Source organism: Scylla paramamosain, chromosome 44, assembly GCF_035594125.1.
Source record: "Scylla paramamosain isolate STU-SP2022 chromosome 44, ASM3559412v1, whole genome shotgun sequence".
Taxonomy (NCBI): domain Eukaryota; kingdom Metazoa; phylum Arthropoda; class Malacostraca; order Decapoda; family Portunidae; genus Scylla; species Scylla paramamosain.
The window spans coordinates 10,997,905-11,022,249 of record NC_087194.1 but is presented as its reverse complement, the minus strand read 5'-3'; the positions used below and the strand labels follow the sequence as shown (position 1 = coordinate 11,022,249).

The window sequence follows — 24,345 nt, the reverse complement described above, 5'->3', positions numbered from 1 at the left end:
TTAACGACAACGACTCTCAAACATCCTAGAACAAAACGAAATAATGATAAATAACGTCTAATTTCGATCACAAATAGCGTTATAATTTCAGCATGACGTACTTCACACCATGACCGCTACTTTGAAACTATTGGCTCTCATCAGGAACATTTTTCCAAGGTCACAGATGAATAGTCGGGTTCTTGTGTGTTTTTACTATTGGCGATGCAGAATCCTTGTTTAATATCACTAGAATCATGCAAACAGCCAATAACACCCAATAACTTTCAGTAGAGCCACTTAAAAGTACTTGAAATAAAGTGCCGACACCATTAAGACGTAAATTACACTCCAGTAGCAATATTGCAAGTGCCTTTACAGTGGCGCAAAAAATTACCAGTAACATTCCAGTACAGTACACATTTCAAAACAGGTACAATTTTTTTAAGGTCGCACACGAAGTCCTGATTATTCTGACAAACGAAGCATCACGGACTGGTATACAAATGCAGGCAGTTACTCACACAAGCAAGGACTGGAGCGATGCCTATCAAACACAGCACTCGATGATGTACATAAACACACACACGCACACACGCACGCACGCACACACACACACACACACACACACACACACACACACACACACACACACACACACACACACACACACACACACACACACTTACAACCATAAAAAAGATGCTAACTCAATTACTTTCACCAATCTTTTTTTTTTTACGTTAATTCGTTTAGTCGTACGCGCGCAGGCGCGAAAAGTAAGGAAAAAAATAAGTCGAGCAGAGAAAGGAAGAGAGGTGATTGATAAGGAAACAGAAGAAGAACAAAAGATAATATGTGTGGAAAGGTGGAGAGGGAATGGAGGAAGAGAGAGAGAGAGAGAGAGAGAGAGAGAGAGAGAGAGAGAGAGAGAGAGAGAGAGAGAGAGAGAGAGAGAGAGAGAGAGAGAGAGAGAGAGAGAGTAAATGACAAGGAAAATAAAGATAAGGAACGTAGAAAATAAAGATAAGGAACGTAGAGAAGAAGAAGAAGAAGAAGAAGAAGAAGAAGAAGAAGAAGAAGAAGAAGAAGAAGAAGAAGAAGAAGAAGAAGAAGAAGAAGAAGAAGAAGAAGAAGAAGAAGAAGAAGAAGAAGAAGAAGAAGAAGAAGAAGAAGAAGAAGAAGAAGAAGAAGAAGAAGAAGAAGAAGAAGAAGAAGAAGAAGAAGAAGAAGAAGAAGAAGAAGAAGAAGAAGAAGAAGAAGAAGAAGAAGAAGAAGAAGAAGAAGAAGAAGAAGAAGAAGAAGAAGAAGAAGAAGAAGAAGAAGAAGAAGAAGAAGAAGAAGAAGAAGAAGAAGAAGAAGAAGAAGAAGAAGAAGAAGAAGAAGAAGAAGAAGAAGAAGAAGAAAGAAGAAGAAGAAGAAGAAGAAGAAGAAGAAGAAGAAGAAGAAGAAGAAGAAGAAGAAGAAGAAGAAGAAGAAGAAGAAGAAGAAGAAGAAGAAGAAGAAGAAGAAGAAGAAGAAGAAGAAGAAGAAGAAGAAGAAGAAGAAGAAGAAGAAGAAGAAGAAGAAGAAGAAGAAGAAATACGAGGAGTAAACAAACAAACCAAACAAAACACACACACACACACACACACACACACACAGAATGACCTGACAGCTACGCACTGCGGCAGATAGGTCACCTAAGGAGGGCAGAAAAGGGTGGAAGAGGAGGTCAGGTCACGCCTTCACACATGCAGAAGGAACAAGAAAAGAAAGAAGAGAAAGAGAAAGAGAAAGAGGAAGAGGAGGAGGAAGAGGAAGAGTATGACAGTAACGTAACTGGTCCTATGTATATTAACGGTAACATTCCATTGAAGGTCCATCTCTCTCAGTACAAGGAGAAGGAAGCATGAAAGGTAATACAGCAGAAGGCTCCTCCCCACCTACCACTTGGACGCACCGGGGAACATGAAAAACTCACAGCCAACTCTATATACAAATGGAGGACGAGAAAGAGGAGGAGAAGGAGGAGGAGGAGGAGGAGGAGGAGGAGGAGGAGGAGGAGGAGGAGGAGGAGGAGGAGGAGAAGGAGGAGGAAAAGGAGGGAGTTGCCATAAATTTTGACGAAGTATAGCAGTGTTTTGGAACTGATGTTGCGATTCTCTCTCTCTCTCTCTCTCTCTCTCTCTCTCTCTCTCTCTCTCTCTCTCTCTCTCTCTCTCTCTCTCTCTCTCTCTCGTGTGTGTGTTATGGAACTGATGTGACGATTCTCTCTCTCATGTGTGTGTGTGTGTGTGTGATCTACTGATATTTTCTCAGTCACATGAAAAAAAAAAAAAATCAAAATAAACTTTGCCGCTATATTTTTTGTCCACACATAAGGCAAACAATAAATGTTTGTTCTCCTTCAATTTCCATTACAGGAGATGCCGACATGATGGCCTGACTTGGGAATTCATGTCATATGTATCGTCAAGACTATCTTAGGGGTTGCTTATATATGCTGCTAGATATGCAAACAAACACACAAATACCCAGAAAAAAAAAGTTAAAAGAAACAGCCAACCAGAGAGAGAGAAAGAAAAAAAGACAATTGCGGAAAGAAATGGATGACCAGGTGGACAGAAAGAGTCATCCAGTCATCGAGCAGGAGACAGGCAGCCAGTCACACAAGGACACCAAAACGGAAGAAGGGTAGACCCCCAGAGAAACACGCATAAACAATCCAATAAACAGACAGAGAAAAGAGTCACCGACAACAGCCGCAGAGACAAAGAGACTGTTACAAAACCAAGAACACGAGGACACCGCTCGTTCTTACACAGGTCACAGCATCACTGTCTAAATGGGGACAATTCATAATTATCCAGAACTGTCCGAGGCATGAACTATAAAAATCCAGATTATAAATTATCACTGTCATAATTATTGCCATGAAAAAGGACTACACCTACTTCTTCTAAAATTTGGTACAACACGATCAAAGTGGTGGGAAAGATGTTTAAAAAATTGTTTTCTCTCGTAAAACAAATTTGGACTTTGGGCCATCAATGGCCTTGCTGTGATAGAGACACCCATCACAACCGAGCTGCAAAGCTCTTTCAGCTACTTAAGCAGACCGTTAACCAACAGGAGGTAAGAGGGGTCTCTTCGATAGCCACCACGGGCACTCTCTTCGAGCACCCGTCCAGGAGGCAAGGCGGCCCCGAGAGCTGCACAGAAAGTATAAAGCCACACTTTATTGGCTTAGAGGCAGTACAATAAGCTAACAAGCTCCATGTTACTGCATAAATACAACCAACACGTTGTGACTACATACAGCCAAACCCTTCGTTGTGGCTCCATCGAGCCAAACCCTTCGTTGTGGCTGCATCGAGCAAACAAGCTCGTTGTGGCTCCATCGAGCCAAACCCTTCGTTGTGGCTGCATCGAGCAAACAAGCTCGTTGTGGCTACATCGAAGGAGCGAGCTCATTGTGGCTACATCGAGGCAAAAATCTCGTTGTGTCTGCATCGAGCCAAACCCTTCGTTGTGGCTGCATCGAGGCAACAATCTCGTTGTGGCAACATCGAAGGAGCAAGCTCATTGTGACTGCATCGAGGCAACAATCTCGTTGTGGCAGCATCGAGGCAACAATCTCGTTGTGTCTACATCAAGCCAAACCCTTCGTTGTGGCTGCATCGAGTCAACAATCTCGTTGTGGCTGCATCGAGCCAAACCCTTCGTTGTGGCTGCATCGAGGCAACAATCTCGTTGTAGCTACATCGAAGGAGCAAGCTCGTTGTGGCTGCATCGAGGCAACAATCTCGTTGTAGCTACATCGAAGGAGCAAGCTCGTTGTGGCTGCATCGAGGCAACAATCTCGTTGTGGCTGCATCGAGGCAACAATCTCGTTGTGGCTGCATCGAGCCAAACCCTTCGTTGTGGCTGCATCGAGGCAACAATCTCGTTGTGGCTGCATCGAGCCAAACCCTTCGTTGTGGCTGCATCGAGGCAACAATCTCGTTGTAAACACATCGAAGGAGCAAGCTCGTTGTGGCTGCATCGAGCCAACAATCTCGTTGTGGCTGCATCGAGCCAATTTCTTTGTTGTAGGTGCATCGAGGCAACAATCTCGTTGTGGCTGCATCGAGCCAAACCCTTCGTTATAACTGCATTGAGGTAATAATCTCGTTGTAGCTACATCGAAGGAGAAAGCTCGTTGCGGCTGCATCGAGGCAACAATCTCGTTGTGGCTGCATCGAGCCAATCCTTTTGTTGTAGGTGCATCGAGGCAACAATCTCGTTGTAGCTACATCGAAGGAGCAAGCTCGTTGTGGCTGCATCGAGGCAACAATCGCGTTGTGGCTGCATCGAGCCAGTCTCTTTGTTGTAGGTGCATCGAGGCAACAATCTCGTTGTAGCTACATCGAAGGAGCAAGCTCGTTGTGGCTGCATCGAGGCAACAATCTCGTTGTGGCTGCATCGAGCCAAACCCTTCGTTGTGGCTGCATCGAGGCAACAATCTCGTTGTGTCTGCATCGAGCCAAATCCTTCGTTGTGGCTGCATCGAAAAACAATCTCGTTGTAGCTACATCGAAGAAGCTCGTTGTGGATGCATCGCGGCAACAATCTCGTTGTGGCTGAATCGAGCCAAACCCTTCGTTGTGGCTGCATCGAGGCAACAATCTCGTTGTAGCTACATCGAAGGAGCAAACTCGTTGTGGCTGCATCGAGCCAACAATCTCATTGTGGCTGCATCGAGCCAAACCATTCGTTGTGGCTGCATCGAGCCAAACCCTTCGTTTTGTCTGCATCGAGGCAACAATCTCGTTGTAACTACATCGAAGGAGCAAGCTCGTTGTGGCTGCATCGAGGCAACAATCTCGTTCTGGCTGCATCGAGCCAATCCCTTTGTTGTAACTGCATCGAGGCAACAATCTCGTTGTAACTACATCGAAGGAGTAAGCTCGTTGTCGCTGCATCGAGCCAACAATCTCGTTGTGTCTGCATCGAGCCGACCCCTTCGTTGTGGCTATATCGAGGCAACAATCTCGTTGTAGCTACATCGAAGGCGCAAGCTCGTTGTGGCTGCATCGAGGCAACAATCTCGTTGTGGTTGTATCGAGCCAAACCCTTCGTTATAACTGCATCGAGGCAACAATCTCGTTGTAGCTACATCGAAGGAGCAAGCTCGTTGTGGCTGCATCGAGGCAACAATCTCGTTGTGGCTGCATCGAGCCAAACCCTTCGTTGTGGCTGCATCGAGGCAACAATCTCGTTGTAGCTACATCGAAGGCGCAAGCTCGTTGTGGCTGCATCGAGGCAACAATCTCGTTGCGGTTCCATCGAGCCAAATCCTTCGTTGTGGTTGCATCGAAAAACAGTCTCGTTGTAGTTATATCGAAGGAGCAAGCTCGATGTGGTTGCATCGAGGCAACAATCTCGTTGTGGCTGCATCGAGCCAAACCCTTCGTTGTAACTGCATCGAGGCAACAGAAGGAGGCAGTAGACACCTGCCGAAACCATAATTACTCCCAGTGAGGTGTAAAGCACTCCGCTTTAGACATGAAGCACTGTTCGGGGGGTGGTGTGAACTTATCATTAAACCCAGCTGTGACCTCACTAAACGTTTCCCTTTGTGTCTCACAACACAAGGGGGCAGTCACAGCCTGCCCTCTAAAGACAACTCTCTTCCTCCACACAAAACTACAAGCACCTAATAAAACACAAACCCTTCACTCAAAAATTTTAAAATCATGGCGACTCCTACACCAGCCTCGGAGTCCCCATCTGGGGAGGGTACCATAAATGTCCCCAGGTCGGACTGCCTTTCTGTCGACGACCCTAAGTGTCTTGACACCCCCCTCAACTTTTTCATTAACTTCTGCAACATTCGCGGTCTAAGATCTAATTTTCAATCTGTAGAACACCACCTCTCCTCTTCTAAACCTCATCTTCTTTTCTTCACTGAAACTCAGGTGTCTGAGGCAACTGACAGTAGCCCCTTTTCTGTTCCCTCCTACTTTCTCTATCCTCATTTTCAATCCAAAGCTGGATGCTGCGTTTGTGTGCGCAATGACTTAACCTGATCTCGTGCCCACGCTCTTGAATCTTCCGAGTTTTCCACCATCTGGCTACGACTACAGAGTCACTCTCATACTAAATTTATCTGTGCTGTATACCTCTCACCTAACTCCTCTGATTATAAGAAATTCTTTGAATACTTAACTTCCAAAATGGAGCACATTCTGACCCTCTTCCCTTTTGCAGAGATCTCCATTCTTGGAGACTTCAATGTTCACCACCAGCTTTTGCTTTCCTCTCCCTTCACTGACTATCCTGGTGAACTAGCCTACAACTTTGCTATCCTCCATGACCTAGAGCAATTGGTACAACACCCTACTCGTATTCCTGACCGTCTTGGAGATACACCCAACATTCTTGACCTTTTCCTGACCTCTAATCCTTCTGCTTATGCTGTCACCCTTTCTTCTCAGTTGGGCTCCTCCGATCACAATCTCATATCTTTGTCTTGTCCTATCACTCCAATCCTTCCTCAGGATCCCCCTAAGCAAAGGTGCCTCTGGCGTTTTGCCTCTGCTAGTTTGGGGGGCCTGAGGAGGTATTTTGCAGATTTTCCTTGGAATGACTACTGCTTCCGTGTCAGAGAAACGTCTTTGTGTGCTGAGCGCATAACAGAGGTGATAGTGTCTGGCATGGAGGCATACATTCCTAACTCTTTTTCTCGTCCTAAACCTTCTAAACCTTGGTTTAACACAGCTTGTTCTCGTGCTATACATGATAGAGAGGTGGCCCACAAAAGGTACTTAAGCCTTCCATCACCAGAATCTCATGCAGTTTATATTTCTGCCCGGAACCATGCGAGGTCTGTTCTCCAACTAGCCAAAAACTCGTTCATTAACGGAAAATGTCAAAACCTTTCAAGATCTAACTCCCCTCGTGATTTCTGGCATCTAGCCAAAAAATATCTCCAATAACTTTGCTTCTTCTTTCCGTCCTCTATTTCAACCAGATGGCACCACTGCTATCACATCTATTTCTAAAGCTGAACTCTTCGCTCAAACCTTTGCTAAAAACTCTACCTTGGACGATTCTGGGCTTGTTCCTCCCTCTCTTCCACCCTCTGACTACTTCATGCCACCTATTAAAATTCTTCGCAATGATGTTTTCCATGCCCTCGCTGGCCTAAACCCTCGGAAGGCTTATGGACCTGATGGGGTCCCTCCTATTGTTCTCCGAAACAGTGCCTCCATGCTTGCACCTTGCCTAGTGAAACTCTTTCATCTCTGTCTGTCAACATCTACCTTTCCTTCTTGTTGGAAGCTTGCCTACATTCAACCTGTTCCTAAAAAGGGTGACCGTTCTAATCTCTCAAACTACCGTCCTATTGCTTTAATTTCCTGCCTATCTAAAGTTTTTGAATCTATCCTCAACAGGAAGATTCTTAAACATCTATCACTTCACAACCTTCTATCTGATCGTCAGTATGGGTTCCGTCAAGGCCGCTCTACTGGTGATCTTCTGGCTTTCCTTACTGAATCTTGGTCATCCTCTTTTAGAGATTTTGGTGAAACTTTTACTGTTGCCTTGGACATATCAAAAGCTTTTGATAGAGTCTGGCACAAAGCTTTCATTTCCAAACTACCCTCCTACGGTTTCTATCCTTCTCTCTGTAACTTCATTTCAAGTTTCCTTTCTGAAAGTTCTATTGCTGCTGTGGTAGACGGTCACTGTTCTTCTCCTAAATCTATTAACAGTGATGTTCCTCAGGGTTCTGTCCTGTCATCCACTCTCTTCTTATTATTCATTAATGATATTCTAAACCAAACTTCTTGTCCTATCCACTCCTACGCTGATGATACCACTCTGCACTTTTCCACGTTCATAAACGTGCAACCCTTCAGGAGGTAAATATATCATGCACGGAAGCCACAGAACGCCTGACTTCTGATCTCTCTAAAACTTCTGATTGGGGCAGAGCAAACTTGGTATTGTTCAATGCCTCAAAAACTCAATTCCTCCATCTATCAACTCGACACAACCTTCCAGACAACTATCCCCTCTTCTTCAATGACACTCAACTGTCCCCCTCTTCTACACTGAACATCCTCGGTCTGTCCTTTACTTATAATCTGAACTGGAAACTTCTCATTTCATCTCTAGCTAAAACAGCTTCTATGGAGTTAGGTGTTCTGAGACGTCTCCGCCAGTTTTTCTCAACCCCCAGCTGCTAATTCTGTACAAGGGCCTTATCCGTCCATGTATGGAGTGTGCTTCACATGTCTGGGGGGTTCCACTCATACTGCTCTTCTAGACAGGGTGGAATCAAAAGCTTTTCGTCTCCTCGACTCCTCTCCTCTAACTGAGTGTCTTCAGCCTCTCTCTCACCGCCGCAATGTTGCTTATCTAGCTGTCTTCTACCGCTATTTTCATGCTAACTGCTCTTCTGATCTTGCTAACTGCATGCCTCCCCTCCTTCCGCGGCCTCGCTGCACAAGACTTTCTTCTTTCTCTCACCCTTATTCTGTCCACCTTTCTAACGCAAGAGTTAACCAGTACTCTCAATCATTCATCCCTTTCTCTAGTAAACTCTGGAATTCCCTGCCTGCTTCTGTATTTCCACCTTCCTATGACTTGAATTCCTTCAAGAGGGAGGTTACAAGACAGTTATTCATCAATTTTTGACTATTGCTTTGACCCTTTTATGGGACCGGCATCTCAGTGGCCATTTTTTTATTAGATTTTTTTTATTGGATTTTTGTTGCCCTTGGCCAGTGTCTTTCCTACATAAAAAAAGAAAGAAAAAAAAAAAAGAGAGAAAACGGAGACAAGGCGGCAGGTGCTGGTTGACAAGGTGAAATCCGTTTTCTGTGTCTTATAAAATTAGGGGAACCTATTCTGTAACAAATACCTCCACCTCCACCTCATCTATGAAGGAAGAAGAGGAGGAGGAGGAGGAGGAGGAGGAGGAGGAGGAGGATGTATAATCTTGTGTTTTTTGTAAGTAAAGTGATATTACTTTGATTTCTTCCTCCTCAATTCCTCCTCCCCTCCTCCTCCCCCTTCTCTTCTCATCTCTTTCTCTTATTCTTCCTTGAGGATGTCCACTATAGCATTTTGTGGAAGAATATGAATGGGGCTTTAATCAGAAATAGTATTTGTAAACAGGTTACTTCTCAAGGTCACTCTGGATTTTTCAAGGTCACTGCTTGATCCTGTGCTCTGCTTCACGGTTCTTACTTAAATTGTATGCGTTTGTAACATTATTGTTATTACTGTTATTATAATTCTTCTTCTTCTTCTTCTTCTTCTTATTATTATTATTATTATTTTAAATAAAAAATATTATCGCATTAATTTATCTTAATTTTATGATCCTGCCTCCATTTCATCACACACACACACACACACACACACACAGCTGGGAGGAGGAGGAGGGGACATTGGTCAGTCTGTCTCTCTCTCTCTCTCTCTCTCTCTCTCTCTCTCTCTCTCTCTCTCCATATTATAAGTGCTAACAATAACGGTCTTTTATTGGAAGCTTTAATAAATGAACATAACGAATCCGTGTGAAGCCGAAGACCCAGTCAATGGTGGCATCTGAACGCATGAGTCGCCCAAACCTTTTCATATTCATATGAAAAACTTCATGAAAGAATATATATGTGGTGCACTGCAAAAAAAAAAAAAATAAATAAATAAAATAAATAAATAAATAAATAAATAAAAGTCAAAGATCAATTCATTTTTTTTTCTCTTTTTTTTTTATGCACATACCTTATACAACATAATTTCTATCTTGTTTCAAAACTCAAAGAATTTCAATAACGAGTTATAGTAACTGTATTGCTAGATTATTGCATATTATTATTATTATTTTTTTTTATATATAATTATTGTTGTATTCATTAGGTAAGACCAGGTAAGTTGAGAGGATGACCAGCAAAACAAGTTGTAATCTTCAGTCTTGCCAATAAGTAATTAGCAGATCTCTGACGGCCCTGGATTGATTGATTGATTGACTGATACATTTATTGTTGTATTAATAATGAAATACAACAAAGGAGGAGGACGGACCTTGCCACCCACCCCTTGGGCAAAGACTTTAGGGTAAAGCATCAAAAATATAAAAATAGAGTATACATTACAAAAATATGAGTAAATAAATAAATACAGATATTGCACACCTTATTGCATAAATATCCTACAGTCCGGGAGCAAACGGCCCTGAAGTTGCCCCCTTTGAAATCCTGGATAAGAAGGACCTGGTGACGCGGGATACAAGAGGCTAGAGGGGACACAGCAGAATTAATATCAACAAAATACAACCTAAAATCTCACTAGAAAGCAAAATTAATAATAAATACAAATAAACTCATCTCGACATTTTGAGGTCGACGCCACAACAGTCAGATTCTAAGTGTAAGTGCAGAGTCTAATTCTTTTACCCATATCTCCATTAAATTCAACCGTCACGCGTTCCTGCTGCTTTTTAATGGTTGCCTAATGGTTCCCCTCCCTGTGTTGAGGTGATGGGGGAGGAAATAGTGGGAGAAATGGGGGGAAATACACTGTTACCGTTTGTTTATATTAATTTTGTGGGAGGCGAAACATGCATTCTCTCTCTCTCTCTCTCTCTCTCTCTCTCTCTCTCAAAAGTCGTGAGGGATTGTGGGAAATTAGGCAGCGAAGGATAAAAGGTAAAGATTATGACCTTGAATATACTATCACTATCATGTGCTTTCAAGGCCATTCTCTCGTCACTATCAGACACCCCCACCTCCCCCATTCACCGTCTTGATCTTGATCTTGACGATACAGGTGGCTCATGATCACTCCTGAGCCAGACCTTTGGATCGGCAACTCCTGTAGAACGGGAGAAAAAAAAAAAAAAAAAAAACGAACAGCATCCTCTATCCTAATTGTTCCTACATCTGGCACGCCACATTCTCTCCAGAAATTCTTTCACCGCCTCAATCATCCTTTCATTCGCATCTCTACACAGTCCCAGCAACAACACCATCCATTCCTTTCCTGTCTTCTCCACTCTTTCATTCCTATCATGCCCTAACTCAGTCAGTATCACTTGCATCATCTCATTCCTGCCTCTGGCATACTTCACACACTCCAGCACCACATGTTTCACCGTCTCATCCTCTCCCATGTCACACATCTGGCACACTTTGCTGCGGGACTCAGACCACCTGTAACTCCTTGCATTCACATCCATACACTGTGCCCTCGCTCGGAAGAGAAGATCACCGCCCAGGCTTCCATCATACCACCTTTCATACCTTGGGACCTCTTTTTCCTTGTACCATTCCGGGATCTTCTTTCTTTCCATCTCATTCATCCATTCATTCAGTCCCACACATTTCACTTCTTTGTCTATCTCATTCTTCCATTTTCTCACATCCCATTCGGCTCCCACTCTGCCTCCTCTTGTTACCACCCATTCACGCTCATTTTGATTCCTACCAGCCATTCTTATCGCCCACACCACTTGCAATCCATTCCTGTCTGTCATTCTCATGCATCTCTTCCTCCATTTGCTTCCACTTTCATTCCACAGGTACACCTTCCTTGCTATTCTTGCATCATCCATTCTCTCAAGCCTAATCTTGTACCTAAGTGTGGCTTTTGTGAGTCTTTCTCTAAAGGTGCTCCATCCCATGTCACCTCTCAAGGCTTCAACTGCTGTGCACCTCGGTGCACTCAGTGCCATCCTTGCTACTTTGTTCTGGCCCACTTCTAACTTATCAATTTCACTTTCATTCCATGCAATCACATCCATAGCATACATTATACATGGCACAACCACACTCTTCTACACTTCTCTCAACACATCATACTTACTTGCTCTCATCCTTGCCGCGCTTCCCAATCGACCTACCCACTGGTTTACCATACTTATCTTTTCATTCTTTGCCTTTGCACACCCACTGGAACTCATCCACATCCTTAAGTACTTGTATTCTTGCACCTGTCTCAACTCATTCTCTCCAAGTCTCCATACCACATTACTTTCATCCTCTGACCTATTCACAATCATTACCTTGCTTTTCTCACTGCTAAACCTTACTCCAAAGTCTTTACCATAGCCATCCACCACATCCAACAGACTTTGAAGCTCATCTGCCGATTCACTCATAACAACTACGTCATCTGCATAAAGGAGCACACATACTTTATCATTCCCCACACTTACCCCTACATTCATTCTTCTCATCCTGGCTGCTAGCTCCTCTATATACAGGCTTAAAAGGGTTTGTGACAATATACAGCCCTGCCTAACTCCTCTCTCACTCTTCAACCAGTCTGTTTCTATGTCTCCTAGCCTGTATCTAGCTCTTGTGTCCACATACATACTTTGCACTATGTTAACTATCTTTGCACTCAATCCAATCTTTTCTAAGACTCTACCTAGCATTTCTGTGTTCACTCTATCATAAGCTTTCTCTATATCCAGAAAACCTAGGTACAATTCACCCCCATTCTTCTTTTTCTTCTCAGTCATTTCATTCACCACAAACATATTGTCCTCAGCTCTCCTAACCACACGAAAACCATTCTGTTCTTCACCAGCACTCCAGCTGTCTCAATCCATTTACACAGTCTCTCATTAAACACTGCACTGAAAACTCTACCTATTGTATTCACTAATGCAATGGGGAGTTTTTGGAACTCAACCGCTAAATGTCGTTGGTGCTCATCTAACTGTAGGAAAGAGAGCTAAAATATTGTTGTAGTAAATCCCAGGTGCGTAAAGATGCATAGAACATTGATCATCATGATACTATTGAAATGATGTATCGACTTTTCAATATCCGGTATGGATAATATTGAGAGAATGTGGTTAATTTTTTTTTTTTTTTTGTGATTATTGAGTAAACTGCTAGCATTATCTTAAATAAAGCATATTACAAGTATAAAAAATGTTGATTTGGACAATGAAAAAAATAAAAAATCACATTGTACTATATAGCATGACACAACCTACTCACTAACATCGTGATATATGGCTCTAGTTTTTTTTTCTTTTTTTGTGGGTATTTTAGCATCCCTCTCACGAAGCGAGCGACAAGGCAAAGTAATCGAGAACCAAAACAAACATCTCTCAGGCGATCCTGCTGCTGCTGTAGTGTCCAGCTGCCGTAATCCATTGCTAAGGGCGTAGTGGAGATGGGCACCGCAGCAACATTCACCTTCTTGTCCAACAACGTGTTTCTTAAGTTCAAGCAGCGCGGCCGAGTCAGGTGTTTGTTTTCGTTGGAGATACAGCATTACTATCGCCAGGACACTCGAGTTGCCATTTTTTTTTTTTTTATTAAAATTGCCGTTTCCATAAACTAGGAAGGAGATGTATGTACTTTGTACTTTTGACTGTCACAGACATGTTGCCTTTATGTTTACTGTCGTCTAGATTAAGACGTTTCCAGTCAAGAGTGTATTCATTTGGAAATCTTAAGATGACCAAATAAATCTAAATGCTGATTCACTAGAAAATCAACTTATATACATTTGTTCATGAAAAAAGTTTGATTTTACTTGTGTTACTACTTAGAAGGGATTACGTAGAAAAATATATTATATAAGCCCATTGCATCTTCATGTAAATAGAATAACAGTGTAGATATATCTGATATTGCTTGTATGTGAGAGAAGAGTGTGAGTCTGTGCTGCCACCTGGTGACAACCACTCGTTCTGAAAACTCCCCATTGTTATCTTCAAGCTGCCATCGCATACACATTACCTTCATTCCCTATTACGTTACAGATATGACACTTGAATACTACTGATGCCGCCACCGCCGCCACCACCACCAGCACCAGCACCACACCAGTCCATTAATAAATAAAACCAATATTTCCTGTTTATGTATTTTGTCTACGTAATGAAACAGCGGAGGGAAGCATCACGTAGACAGACAGACACAGATTGCTCTCTCCACCAGTCCTCCATCAACAGACTGACTGACTGAAAGACGGACAGACAGACACAGATTGCTCTCTCCACCAGTCCTCCATCAATAGGCTGACTGACTGAAAGACGGACAGACAGACACAGATTGCTCTCTCCACCAGTCCTCCATCAACAGACTGACTGACTGAAAGACGGACAGACAGACACAGATTGCTCTCTTCACCAGTCCTCCATCAACAGACTGACTGACTGAAAGACGGACAGACAGACACAGATTGCTCTCTCCACCAGTCCTCCATCAACAGACCGACTGACTGACTGACTGACAAAGACGGACAGACAGACAGGTGGTGTACTAGTATTTATCTGTTCAGCTTCTCAACTTACTTAACTGCAACCTCAATCATATAACTTTCATCATCAGAGAGTCAGGAAAGTTAAAATGCTGACTCATTTGCTGTGAATCTCTCTCTCTCTCTCTCTCTCTCTCTCACTGACGTCACATCACAGGTCATTATATAGATGGGATCACCTGAAGATCCGCCACCCCACAGGGATCACCTGAAGATCCGCCACCCCAGATTGTCTCACCTGAAGATCCGCCACCCCAGACTCTCTCACTTGGTTAGGTTAGGTTAGGTTAGCCTAACCTAACCTAACTAACCTAACCTAACCTAACAACATGAACGCATTAAAAAACTGAGTGGATATAAAAAATGCAGAAAAAAGTTTACTTCATTAAAAGTATGGGATCACCTGAAGATCCGCCACCCCAGATTCTCACCTGAAGATCTGCCACCCCGAGTGCGGCTGGGGTGGCGGATCTTCAGGTGATCCTATAGATGAAATTGTTGAAATATACACACATTTCCCAATAAAATTTATTTTTCATGGCAAGTTTACATAAATAGTCCAATAACAGCATTCAAAACCACAGATTACTACCTTTCACTACGTGTGGAGCTTCAATCTCAAATAAAAAAAAAAAAACATTGTATATTGACTCAAAATAAGGCAACATTCACCTGGAACACGAGGAGCAGGGGAGAGCAGGCGAGGGAGAGCAGGCCAGGAAAAGCGGGGAGAGAGGGTGGCAGGCAGGCTATGAATGGAGCGGGGAGGGAGGGGAGGGGAGAGAAGGAAGGCCTGAAGTAGGGAGGTGAAACAAGCGAACGAGTGACTGCAATTTGCTGATTAAAGGAGTACACACACACACACACACACATACACACACACACACACATACACACACACACACGACCATCTCCCTATAAACTCTGACAACCGTAGCACCACCACCACACCACCACTCCCAACTACCACCACCACCACATCACCACCCCAACCTCTCAACCACACCCAATAACCACAACACCGTTACGTCCGCTACCCCCACCACTGTTACACAACCACCACCATCCCCAACAACCACAACCACCTTTACCACAAGCCAGTCACGTTCACCATCACTATCAACACCCTCTACAACCATTCCAACCACACCAAACACCACCACAACCACCACCTCAACACAGTCACGTCCGCCATAGCCACCTCCACCTCCCCCTTCCACCATCCTACTCTCCACATCTCTCTTCCACTATCCACTCCTCCCTATCCACCAACAGGCCAGCCATACTCACATCCACCTCTCCCTCCACACCGCAGTCCACCACAACATGCCCGCCAAGGACAGACGCAACACCGCTTCACCGCTGTAACACAACCGGAGACCCGTCACGTCAGCGGGCGCAGGGCGAATGGCTGAGGAGACGGCGAGGAGAGAGTATCACGTGACTTGAATACTTGGTGCTGATTGGTGGAGGCTATGCTGAGGTAATTGTCACTAAGAACAGAGCCACTCTCGCAATACTACTTGTAATGATACAAAATAATAGAATCACGGTTATATTAGCAGTAGAAGACACTTACCAATACACTGTGGGGCAAGAACTAAGGACAAATGAGGGATACATGAGCTGTACGAAGAGTAAAAAGTAAAAGGGAAAAATAGAACACTGATTGGCAGACTGGAAGCAGGCCAACACAACAGCTCTCGTATTTATTGAGGCTTATGTAGACTTGAAATAGCGACTTGAGGCTAATGAAATAACGCAATACATGTAGCGTGGCTGTTTTCACCAATGAGAGACAGGCTAATGATACGAGATAAAAAAAAAAAAAAAAGATCCATTACAGACATTGGGGGAATGTAACAAGGCAGTCTCAGGTATCATGAATGCACTTATTTTTCATGAAGCAAGGTGATGTGCCTGTATTCTGAAAAGCTTTGCTCTCTCACCAGACTATTTTCAAAGGCCACAGAGATAATTATCCGGGTTTTCAAGACTGCTCCTCCCGTTGATGCTGTAGAGCCTTACCAATGTGTCACTAGAACCACAGAAACACTCTTAAAACTCGTGTAATTTCAACTACAGCCTCTTGAAAATAGTTGGGGTACGGGCAGAAATGTTTCAGGATACGGTGTATCGTGAAACATTTCTTTTGGCACTTTTGTTAGAAATATAGGTAGGGAAACTGATTCATTAAGTAGGGAGCCGTCTTTACACACACACACACACACACACACTGTTATCTTGACGCGTTCACTGTCAATCCATTCACTACTACTAACAATATCCGAACTCCATGCAATCACCAGCTAGTAAGAATAAAGTAAACATCAAGGTCATTACTATTGTTTTGCATCATCTTCCTCATTATTATTATTATTATTATTATTATTATTATTATTATTGTTATTATTATTATTGTTATTATTATTATTATTATTATTATTATTATTGTTATTATTATTATTATTATGTTTACGAGACTGTTCGCTTACAGCAGGGTCTAAGATTGTGTGATGCCGGCCTGGTATATAGACAGATTAATAGATATAGACAGATTATTACTATTATTATTATTATCATTGCTCCTACTACTACTACTACTACTACTACTACTACTACTACTACTACTACTACTACTACTACTACTACTGCTGCTGCTGCTGCTGCTGCTGCTGCTGCTGCTGCTGCTGCTGCTGCTGCTGCTGCTGCTGCTGCTGCTGCTACTACTTCCACCATTGTTTGGCGTAGCGTGTAATTCCCTCCTCATCATTACTGAGACACCAACGGAACAAAAGGAAGACAGCCAAGCAAGACCCGAGTGTTGAGCCAAACGTGATCAAGCGAAGGGGAAAGAAGAGCAAGACGTGTGTGTTTATTAATGCCACTTGTCATTATTCGCTGCTTCATGGTCTGCTGCCACTTTTCCCTCTCATCTCATCTCATGCGGGACTCTCCATGGAAATTATCACTTTCCTGCTCAAAGACACTTGTGCTCATTGTTAATACGTAGCTCTCTCTCTCTCTCTCTCTCTCTCTCTCTCTCTCTCTCTCTGCGATACACTTAAACAAGGGAGTTGGTTGTGTTTAGCCATAAAGCATATCAATGTACATTTTTATCCTTTGATTTTTTTTTTTTTTTGTAGTATATCGGTACAAATATAATACAAGTCCTCTGATAATGTGCTCATCTTTATTTTCTTATGTGTATTTTCCTCGGTGCGTTTACTTTTTATTTTATTTATTTATTTATTTTTTTCAGTCCAACATTGTGAACGATTGAACAATATCGAACAAAGGCGTCTGTGTTAAGTCTTGTTATGGTACGGTGCTAAACCCTTCCCAGTCTTTCCTATTCTTTCTCTTCGATTCTCTTTCTTTCATCTTCTCTCCCTTCCTCTTGTCCTCCTGTAGGGCTCCTTGTCATTAGTTACCGAGCACTAACAAACTTGCTATCCTTTTTTTTTCTGTCCTTGGCCATCATTGTTGCTGCCGCCACCACCACCACCACCACCACCACAACCTACTCTGTCAAAGTAAATGCCAATTCATCAGTCTGCTAGACCTGTTTGCATTATTCCATCCGGCCACCCCACCAAAAAAAAAAAAAAAAAAAAATAAATAAATAGATAAATAAATAAATAAATAAATAAATAAAATAAAAAAAAAGATAAATAAATAAAATGCAACACAGCCTCTGAAGCCCATAGTACATTATATTATCATTATCACTATAATAATCATCATCATCAGCAGCAGCAATAACAGCAACGACAACATGTGCAAAATCAATACAAATACGTATGTACTTAAACTAGTGCTGCTCTAAAAAAAAAAAAAAAAAAAAAAATCCTACACCTATCTTGTCCTTCCCACCGCCTCTCTCCACCTCTTTCTGTCACACACAAACACAGGCGTGGGAGTAGCAGTGTCCAGCAAAACACACATCATTCTTCAAGGTTCCTCTTTCTCTTGTTATTTCTTGTCTATATATTTGTCATCCTCCTCTTTCTTATACCACGTTTCTTCTTCCTAATCCTCTTCCCCTTATTTCTTGTTTCTACCTTTGTCATCTTCCTCTTCATTATACTCCGTTTCTTCTTCCCTCTCCTGCTCATGTTATTTCTTATCTCTATCCTCGTCATCATCTTCTTTCTTATACCCCGTTTGTTCTTCTTCTTCCTCCTCCTCTTGTTTCTTGTGTCTATCCACGCTTCTCTTATTAGCCATTCTTTTTTTACGAGTATTGCGTCTTCCAGTTTCTGGCTCTTAACACCACCACCATTACCACAACACTCACCATTAACACCTCCTCCTCCTCCTCCTCCTTTGCCCTTTGTTATCCTACGTCTCTGGATCAGGTAGTGTAGTTTTTCACATACAAACGGCTCCTTAAGGATCAGCTTATGTACAGATGCTTACTCTTCCTTAGTATTCCTTTGTGTTTCTCCTTTTCATCTTCCTCTTCCGCAACCAGGTCAAAGAAAATGGGTACACATGTGAATTATCAAGAGGCAAGAGCATGTAACTTCCTTTAACTTCCTTTCTGTCTCCACATATTCTGTATTTTTTTTCTTCCTACTCCTCCTCCTTGCCCTCCCTTTCTCCTCATGCTCTTATTAATGTGTAATCCTTAACTAACTAAAGGGTATAGACAGGAGTGATATAAAAGGTTTAGAAGAATAAAGACTAGTTTGGGTGAAAGGATGGAATACAGTAGTAGGGATGAAAGATGGCAGGCTGTAGTGTCCTTCTTTTCTTTTCATGTTAACGTGACTCTTCATCTCTTCCTTCAGTACCACATTCAATATCTTCCACATCTCGTACCCTTCCCTTTTCCTTCTTTTTTCTTGCACCCTCCTTCACTCTTAATCTCCTCTTCTCCCCTCCATCTTATCCTCTTCTCCCCTCCATCTTATCCTCTCTCTCTCTCTCTCTCTCTCTCTCTCTCTCTCTCTCTCTTCTCATCCATCACTACTGCCACAAAACTGAGATAAAAGTTTTCCCCTAACCGAGGATAAGACGTGACCGGAACACTGAACAGCGATTCAACACTGTCAACATCCGTACCGACACTCTACTCCACCGATGGACGCGAAGGAAGAAGGGTCAAACGAGGATGGTCATGTGTTGTTGAGATTGTACACAGAGACTGACTGTATACCGGCAGCAAAGGTTAGTGACTACAGTAACTGAATGACATGAGATCAACACCAAGATAACTATTATTTTCTCGTATTCTTGAGTGCTTTGTTCTCTCATTACGACTGTTTTGTAAGCTTGATGATGGAGTCTTTGTCACATTAATACTAGCGTCATTGGAAACGCTCCTGAAAACAATAACTTCCACTAGAAACACATGAGTAGAGGTGAGACGGAGCGGTGAAATGTTTGAGAATGCGGACCTTAGTAGACAGAAGAGCTACATTGTATTTATTACCTAAGCATAAAAAAAAAGCTGGTCTCTGAAATGTTAATAGAAAAGAGCTTGCAGACTTAGTTCCAGAGATTATTTAATTCCACTCTCTTGAAATAATTTAAGTCGCAGGAAAATGGAAAACATCATTAAGCACAATTGTAAACTTATCAAACGACAAAAAATAAACATTATCGGTGTTTATTTTGAGTGAGATAGACACACAAAGAATTTTGTTGCACTAAACAGTAACTAAGAATAATACCCCTGAGTTGACACGCTCCGAGATTCATGACAAGACCCTCCAGACATCATAAGGTTATTCAGGTATTTAAATATTTAGCAATTCTTCATGTATCATAGTTGTTTGCATTCTTCATTCTTTAAAGCTTCCTGTAATACTACCGCGGACAGGTTAGGAGAGTGCCGCCTTGCCTCACCCTTTCCTTTGTCGGCATTTCCTCGTAGCCTGTATGTACCTTCATAGTGTTTTCTTGATGTATCTTTTGCAATACTCCCATCAGTGTTTCTCTCAACCTTCCATCCCTTCCTCCACTTCCTCGAGTACAGACATCACACGCACGATCACACTACAGTCTACACTCTGACAGCTGATAACAATACGACGCGTGTCCTTGCACTGAAATAACCCCAGACGATTTTAACACGCAAAAATAGAAGAACACAAGCACTAAAAGGCTTGAAAAATTGCGTCACTCTCTTTGCTGCCTTTCGAAATTACTGTTTAAACTTGAACCACATTACAGTGACCTTGAGGAGAAGCGGGAATAGTCAAATGAATAACCTCTGCTAGTATAAGTCAACTCGTGCCAACAAAACTCATCAACTCATTACTCCACACAAGGCGCATTTTGGGGTTGGCTGTCGTGAGGGAGCAGTGCAGAGGTGTGTAAGGCTTGTGTCAGTAATTGCTGTTGGTTAATATACTCCTGGTGAAAGGTGAAGGTTGTCTGGTCACTGGGGCTTGTGTGTCATGTAAGGGTGTGTCCCCGTGATGAAGGAAGGCCACAAACTGTATGCTGCTGCTAAAGGCGGTAAGGTACGGACAGTGAGAGGCAACAGTACGTGCAAGGCAATCAATGTGAGCTGCGGTGCTGAGTGACTGAATGACGGACTGATTGACTGGTTGGCTGATGGCTGATTGACTGACTGAGTGGCTCAATGACTGACTTAGTGACTGGCTGAGTGGCTGATTGACTGATTGACTGTTGACTGAATAACTAAGTGACTGACTGACTGAATAACTTGAGTAACTGATCTTCGACTGAGTAATTAGTTCGCCATACTAATGATTAAATGAATGAATGAGCGAATAAACTATAAGAAAAAATGAATAAAGGTACATGGAAAATACTGAAATTAAAGGTGAACCATGGAGAATATTAGCTGATTCAAAACTTACACGTAATAAAAAAAAAAAAGATAGCATCTAGAAAACAGTGAAGAAGAGGATGATTATTGAAGAACGTTAAAGAAAGAAGTCAAAACAAATAAGCCGCAGCTCAGGTAAAGAACTAAACTCATTTTTTTTTTCATCTTAATGCCTACAATTTGGAAATTTTGCATTTTTACACAATTAACACACACACACACACACACACACACACACACACACACACACACACACACACACATTGAGGCGTCATTTTTTTTTTATCAGTTTAGTTATCTAAAAAGAAACACTCAACATCTAAAAAAAAAAAAAAAAGAAACACATACATAAAGAAAAGAGCAACAGTAGTGATCAAGACATGATACACCAACAACAGTCACTCCAGCTCACGGAGAAGACCAAGACCAACAGTTTCCATACACAACACAGCAGCAGCACAGACCACATCACATACCACAGACGCCCATCAACACCCTCCCGCCCAGTCAGTCTACTCACCCTGACGCCGACAAACTGGTCATGCAGGATCACCCACGAGAGGAGGAACACGAAGGAGACGTGGGCAGAGTAGAGAGCCATGACGTCAGTGCAGTCGAAGATCCAAAGCGAGTAGACGTGCATGTAGTCTGTCACCAGCCACAGCATGCAGAAGAGGCAGCACCGGGTCATGAACTTGCCTGGGGTGGAGAGAGGGAAAGGGAGTGGTGAGCTGGGGTAGGTACTCGTGCTGGTGGTGGTGGTGATTAGTGAGACTGTAGAGGTTAAGTAGAAGTGAGGGTGAAAATGAGTGTACTTAAGTGAGTTAAGTTGTAAATTAAAGCATTGAGTTGGAGTGGGTGTAGACCAAATGGACTGTCCGTGAGGGAGAATTTGTGAATGAATGAGTGAGTGGGTGAATGAGTGTGAAGGAGTAAGTGGGTGAATGAGTGAATAAGATAAGAATAACATTAAATATCAAAGAATGTGAAGATCTACTTCCGTTCACAATCTTCAACGAATAATAATCAACATGACGAGCTGCTCAGTAACAGCTTAGGATTGCTACACCATTTTTCTTCTTTTTCATGGAATGAGTTATTTGAGAACGGCCTTCTGGCTGGTGAGAAGCAATGACAGAAGAGGAAGTGTGGTGAGTGTTAGTCAGTGCAGGCATTTTTTTTTTTCCTTTCTGTTGACGTGCGTTTGAGTATCAGTGAGTGAGTAAGCGTGAGTGAGTAAGAGTGAGTGAGGGAGTGAGCGAGCAAGAGAGCGAGCGAGCTTTGAAAAATAACAACGACAACAACAACAACAACAACAACAAAAAAACACCAAAGAGAAAATTAAGCGGAAGAGCGAACAAAGATCCAAACACTAAATGAAAACACAAAACACCTTCTTCTTCTTCTTCCCAGCTTTTCCCTATTCGGGGTCGCCGTTGTGAATGAGCCTTCTCCACGTATTTCTATTGTTTGCCATCTCTGAATTTATATTCTTCTCCCCAAGATCTCCGTTTATGCAGTCAATCCATCTTCTTTTGGGCCGTCCTCTTCTTCTAACTCCCTCCACCTCCATTTCCATGATCTCCCTTCCTACGTGGTCTTCGCCAACTCTTCTTCTCAAGTGTCCATACCACCTCAACCTTGACTCCTGGATCTTCTTGGAGACTTCAACTACTTTCACCGTTCCTCTTATGTACTTATTCCTAATTCGGTCTGTTCTGTTGACTCCCACCATCCATCTCAACATCTTCATCTCCGCTACATCCATCTTCCTCTCTTCAATCTTCTTCAAAGGTGCTGCTTCTAGCCCATACATCAAAGCAGGTCTAACGACTGCTTTGTGGACTTTGCCCTTCACTCTTACTGGTACCCTTCTATCGCATATCACACCCGAAACTTGCCGCCAATTGTTCCAGCCACACTGAATCTGAAAGTTCACTTCTTTTTCCATTTCCCCTGTCTCGTCTACCATCGATCCCAAGTACTTAAATGTTTTCACTCTCTTCAACTTTTCACCATTCAGTCTAATTGTGGCCTGTTGATCGCCCCTTGTATCCGTCGTAAAATATTCAGTTTTGGACCTACTAATCCTCATTCCTCTGCTTTCCAAAGCAACTCTCCATTCTTCTAATTTTCTTTCCAGCTGTCCTCTCCTTTCGGTCACTAAGACAATGTCATCAGCATATAATACACACCAGGGTGGTTCCTCTCTGACATTTTCCGTTATGAAAACACAAAACACCAACTTTCAATTTTTTTCCCATTTCACCAGATATCCGGTTCTCTCTCTCTCTCTCTCTCTCTCTCTCTCTCTCTCTCTCTCTCTGGCTCATGTTCTCCGTGCTACCATTTTTCTCTCTCTTTCTTATCTGCCTTCCTGTCTCCTCCTTTGCAACTCGGTCTCGTGAGCACAAAGAGAACCCACCACGGAGGAGGAGCTGAAAGGCCGCGGCATCCCACCGCTATACTGCGAGACACGATGACAAAAACTCTCTCTCTCTCTCTCTCTCTCTCTCTCTCTCTCTCTCTCTCTCTCTCTCTCTCTCTCTCTCTCTCTCTCTCTCGTGTGCGTTTCAATAAATACTTTCATCCGGTTTCTTTTTCTATATCTGTTTGGTCCACTCTCCATTCATGTCACCCCATCTTTCCCACACTGACTCACCCACACGTCCATGGATCATCTTTTCCTTCCCCTCAGTCATGCATTCCTTCCCCAGCCTCCCTGTTTACCATTTCACTGATTTCCTTCCTTTCCCATACGACAACACGAGAGAGCGGCATGAGGGAGGGAAGGATGAGGAAATAATTTAACTAACACGTTCATGTATAGCGCGCATTGCTGCTGGCAAAGGAAAGAGAGAGAGAGAGAGAGAGAGAGAGAGAGAGAGAGAGAGAGAGAGAGAGAGAGAGAGAGAGAGAGAGAGAGAGAGAGAGAGAGAGAGAGAGAGAGAGAGAGAGAGAGAGAAGAAAGATACATCGTCCCATTTCTCCTCTTACTCAAGATGAATACCCAGCATCACGACTCTCAAGGGAGGTTATCCGAACAAAAGGACCGTGTTTTTACCGGAAAATATCGGAAATGCAGGACGCCAAGGGAGTGTGAGTCTGTCTAACCAAAATCTAGCCAGCCATGGCCAAGCAGACTAAAGATGAGGGGACGCTGAGAGGAGAGAGGGAGCGAGTCTCTCTCTCTGGAAGGCTCGGAATGGTGGTCATGTTCCTCGTCCTGCTGCGACGTGACAAATGGAAGGGAGTGACAGGTATGAAGGGACCGTGGAGTGATGCTTGTGCTGTGT

The 24,345-nt window shown here is 42.9% G+C and overlaps 1 protein-coding gene and 1 long non-coding RNA gene across 2 annotated transcripts in view; both read right to left on the bottom strand.

The window, feature by feature from the left end:
• Nucleotides 1–15,464, bottom strand: part of LOC135094111 (uncharacterized) — a 60,241-nt gene extending 44,777 nt beyond the window's left edge. Inside the window, exons 1-3 of the mRNA XM_063993910.1 lie at nucleotides 15,333–15,464; nucleotides 14,673–14,724; nucleotides 3,071–3,173 (exon numbers count right to left, since the gene is read on the bottom strand). Of these exons, the coding sequence (XP_063849980.1) occupies nucleotides 3,071–3,173; nucleotides 14,673–14,724; nucleotides 15,333–15,464 (287 nt within the window). The remainder of the gene's footprint in view (nucleotides 1–3,070; nucleotides 3,174–14,672; nucleotides 14,725–15,332) is intronic.
• Nucleotides 15,465–21,387: 5,923 nt separating this feature from the next.
• LOC135094114 (uncharacterized) overlaps nucleotides 21,388–24,345 on the bottom strand; it is a 108,582-nt gene continuing 105,624 nt past the window's right edge. The window contains exon 3 of the long non-coding RNA XR_010263598.1: nucleotides 21,388–21,748. This is a non-coding gene — a long non-coding RNA (uncharacterized LOC135094114). The remainder of the gene's footprint in view (nucleotides 21,749–24,345) is intronic.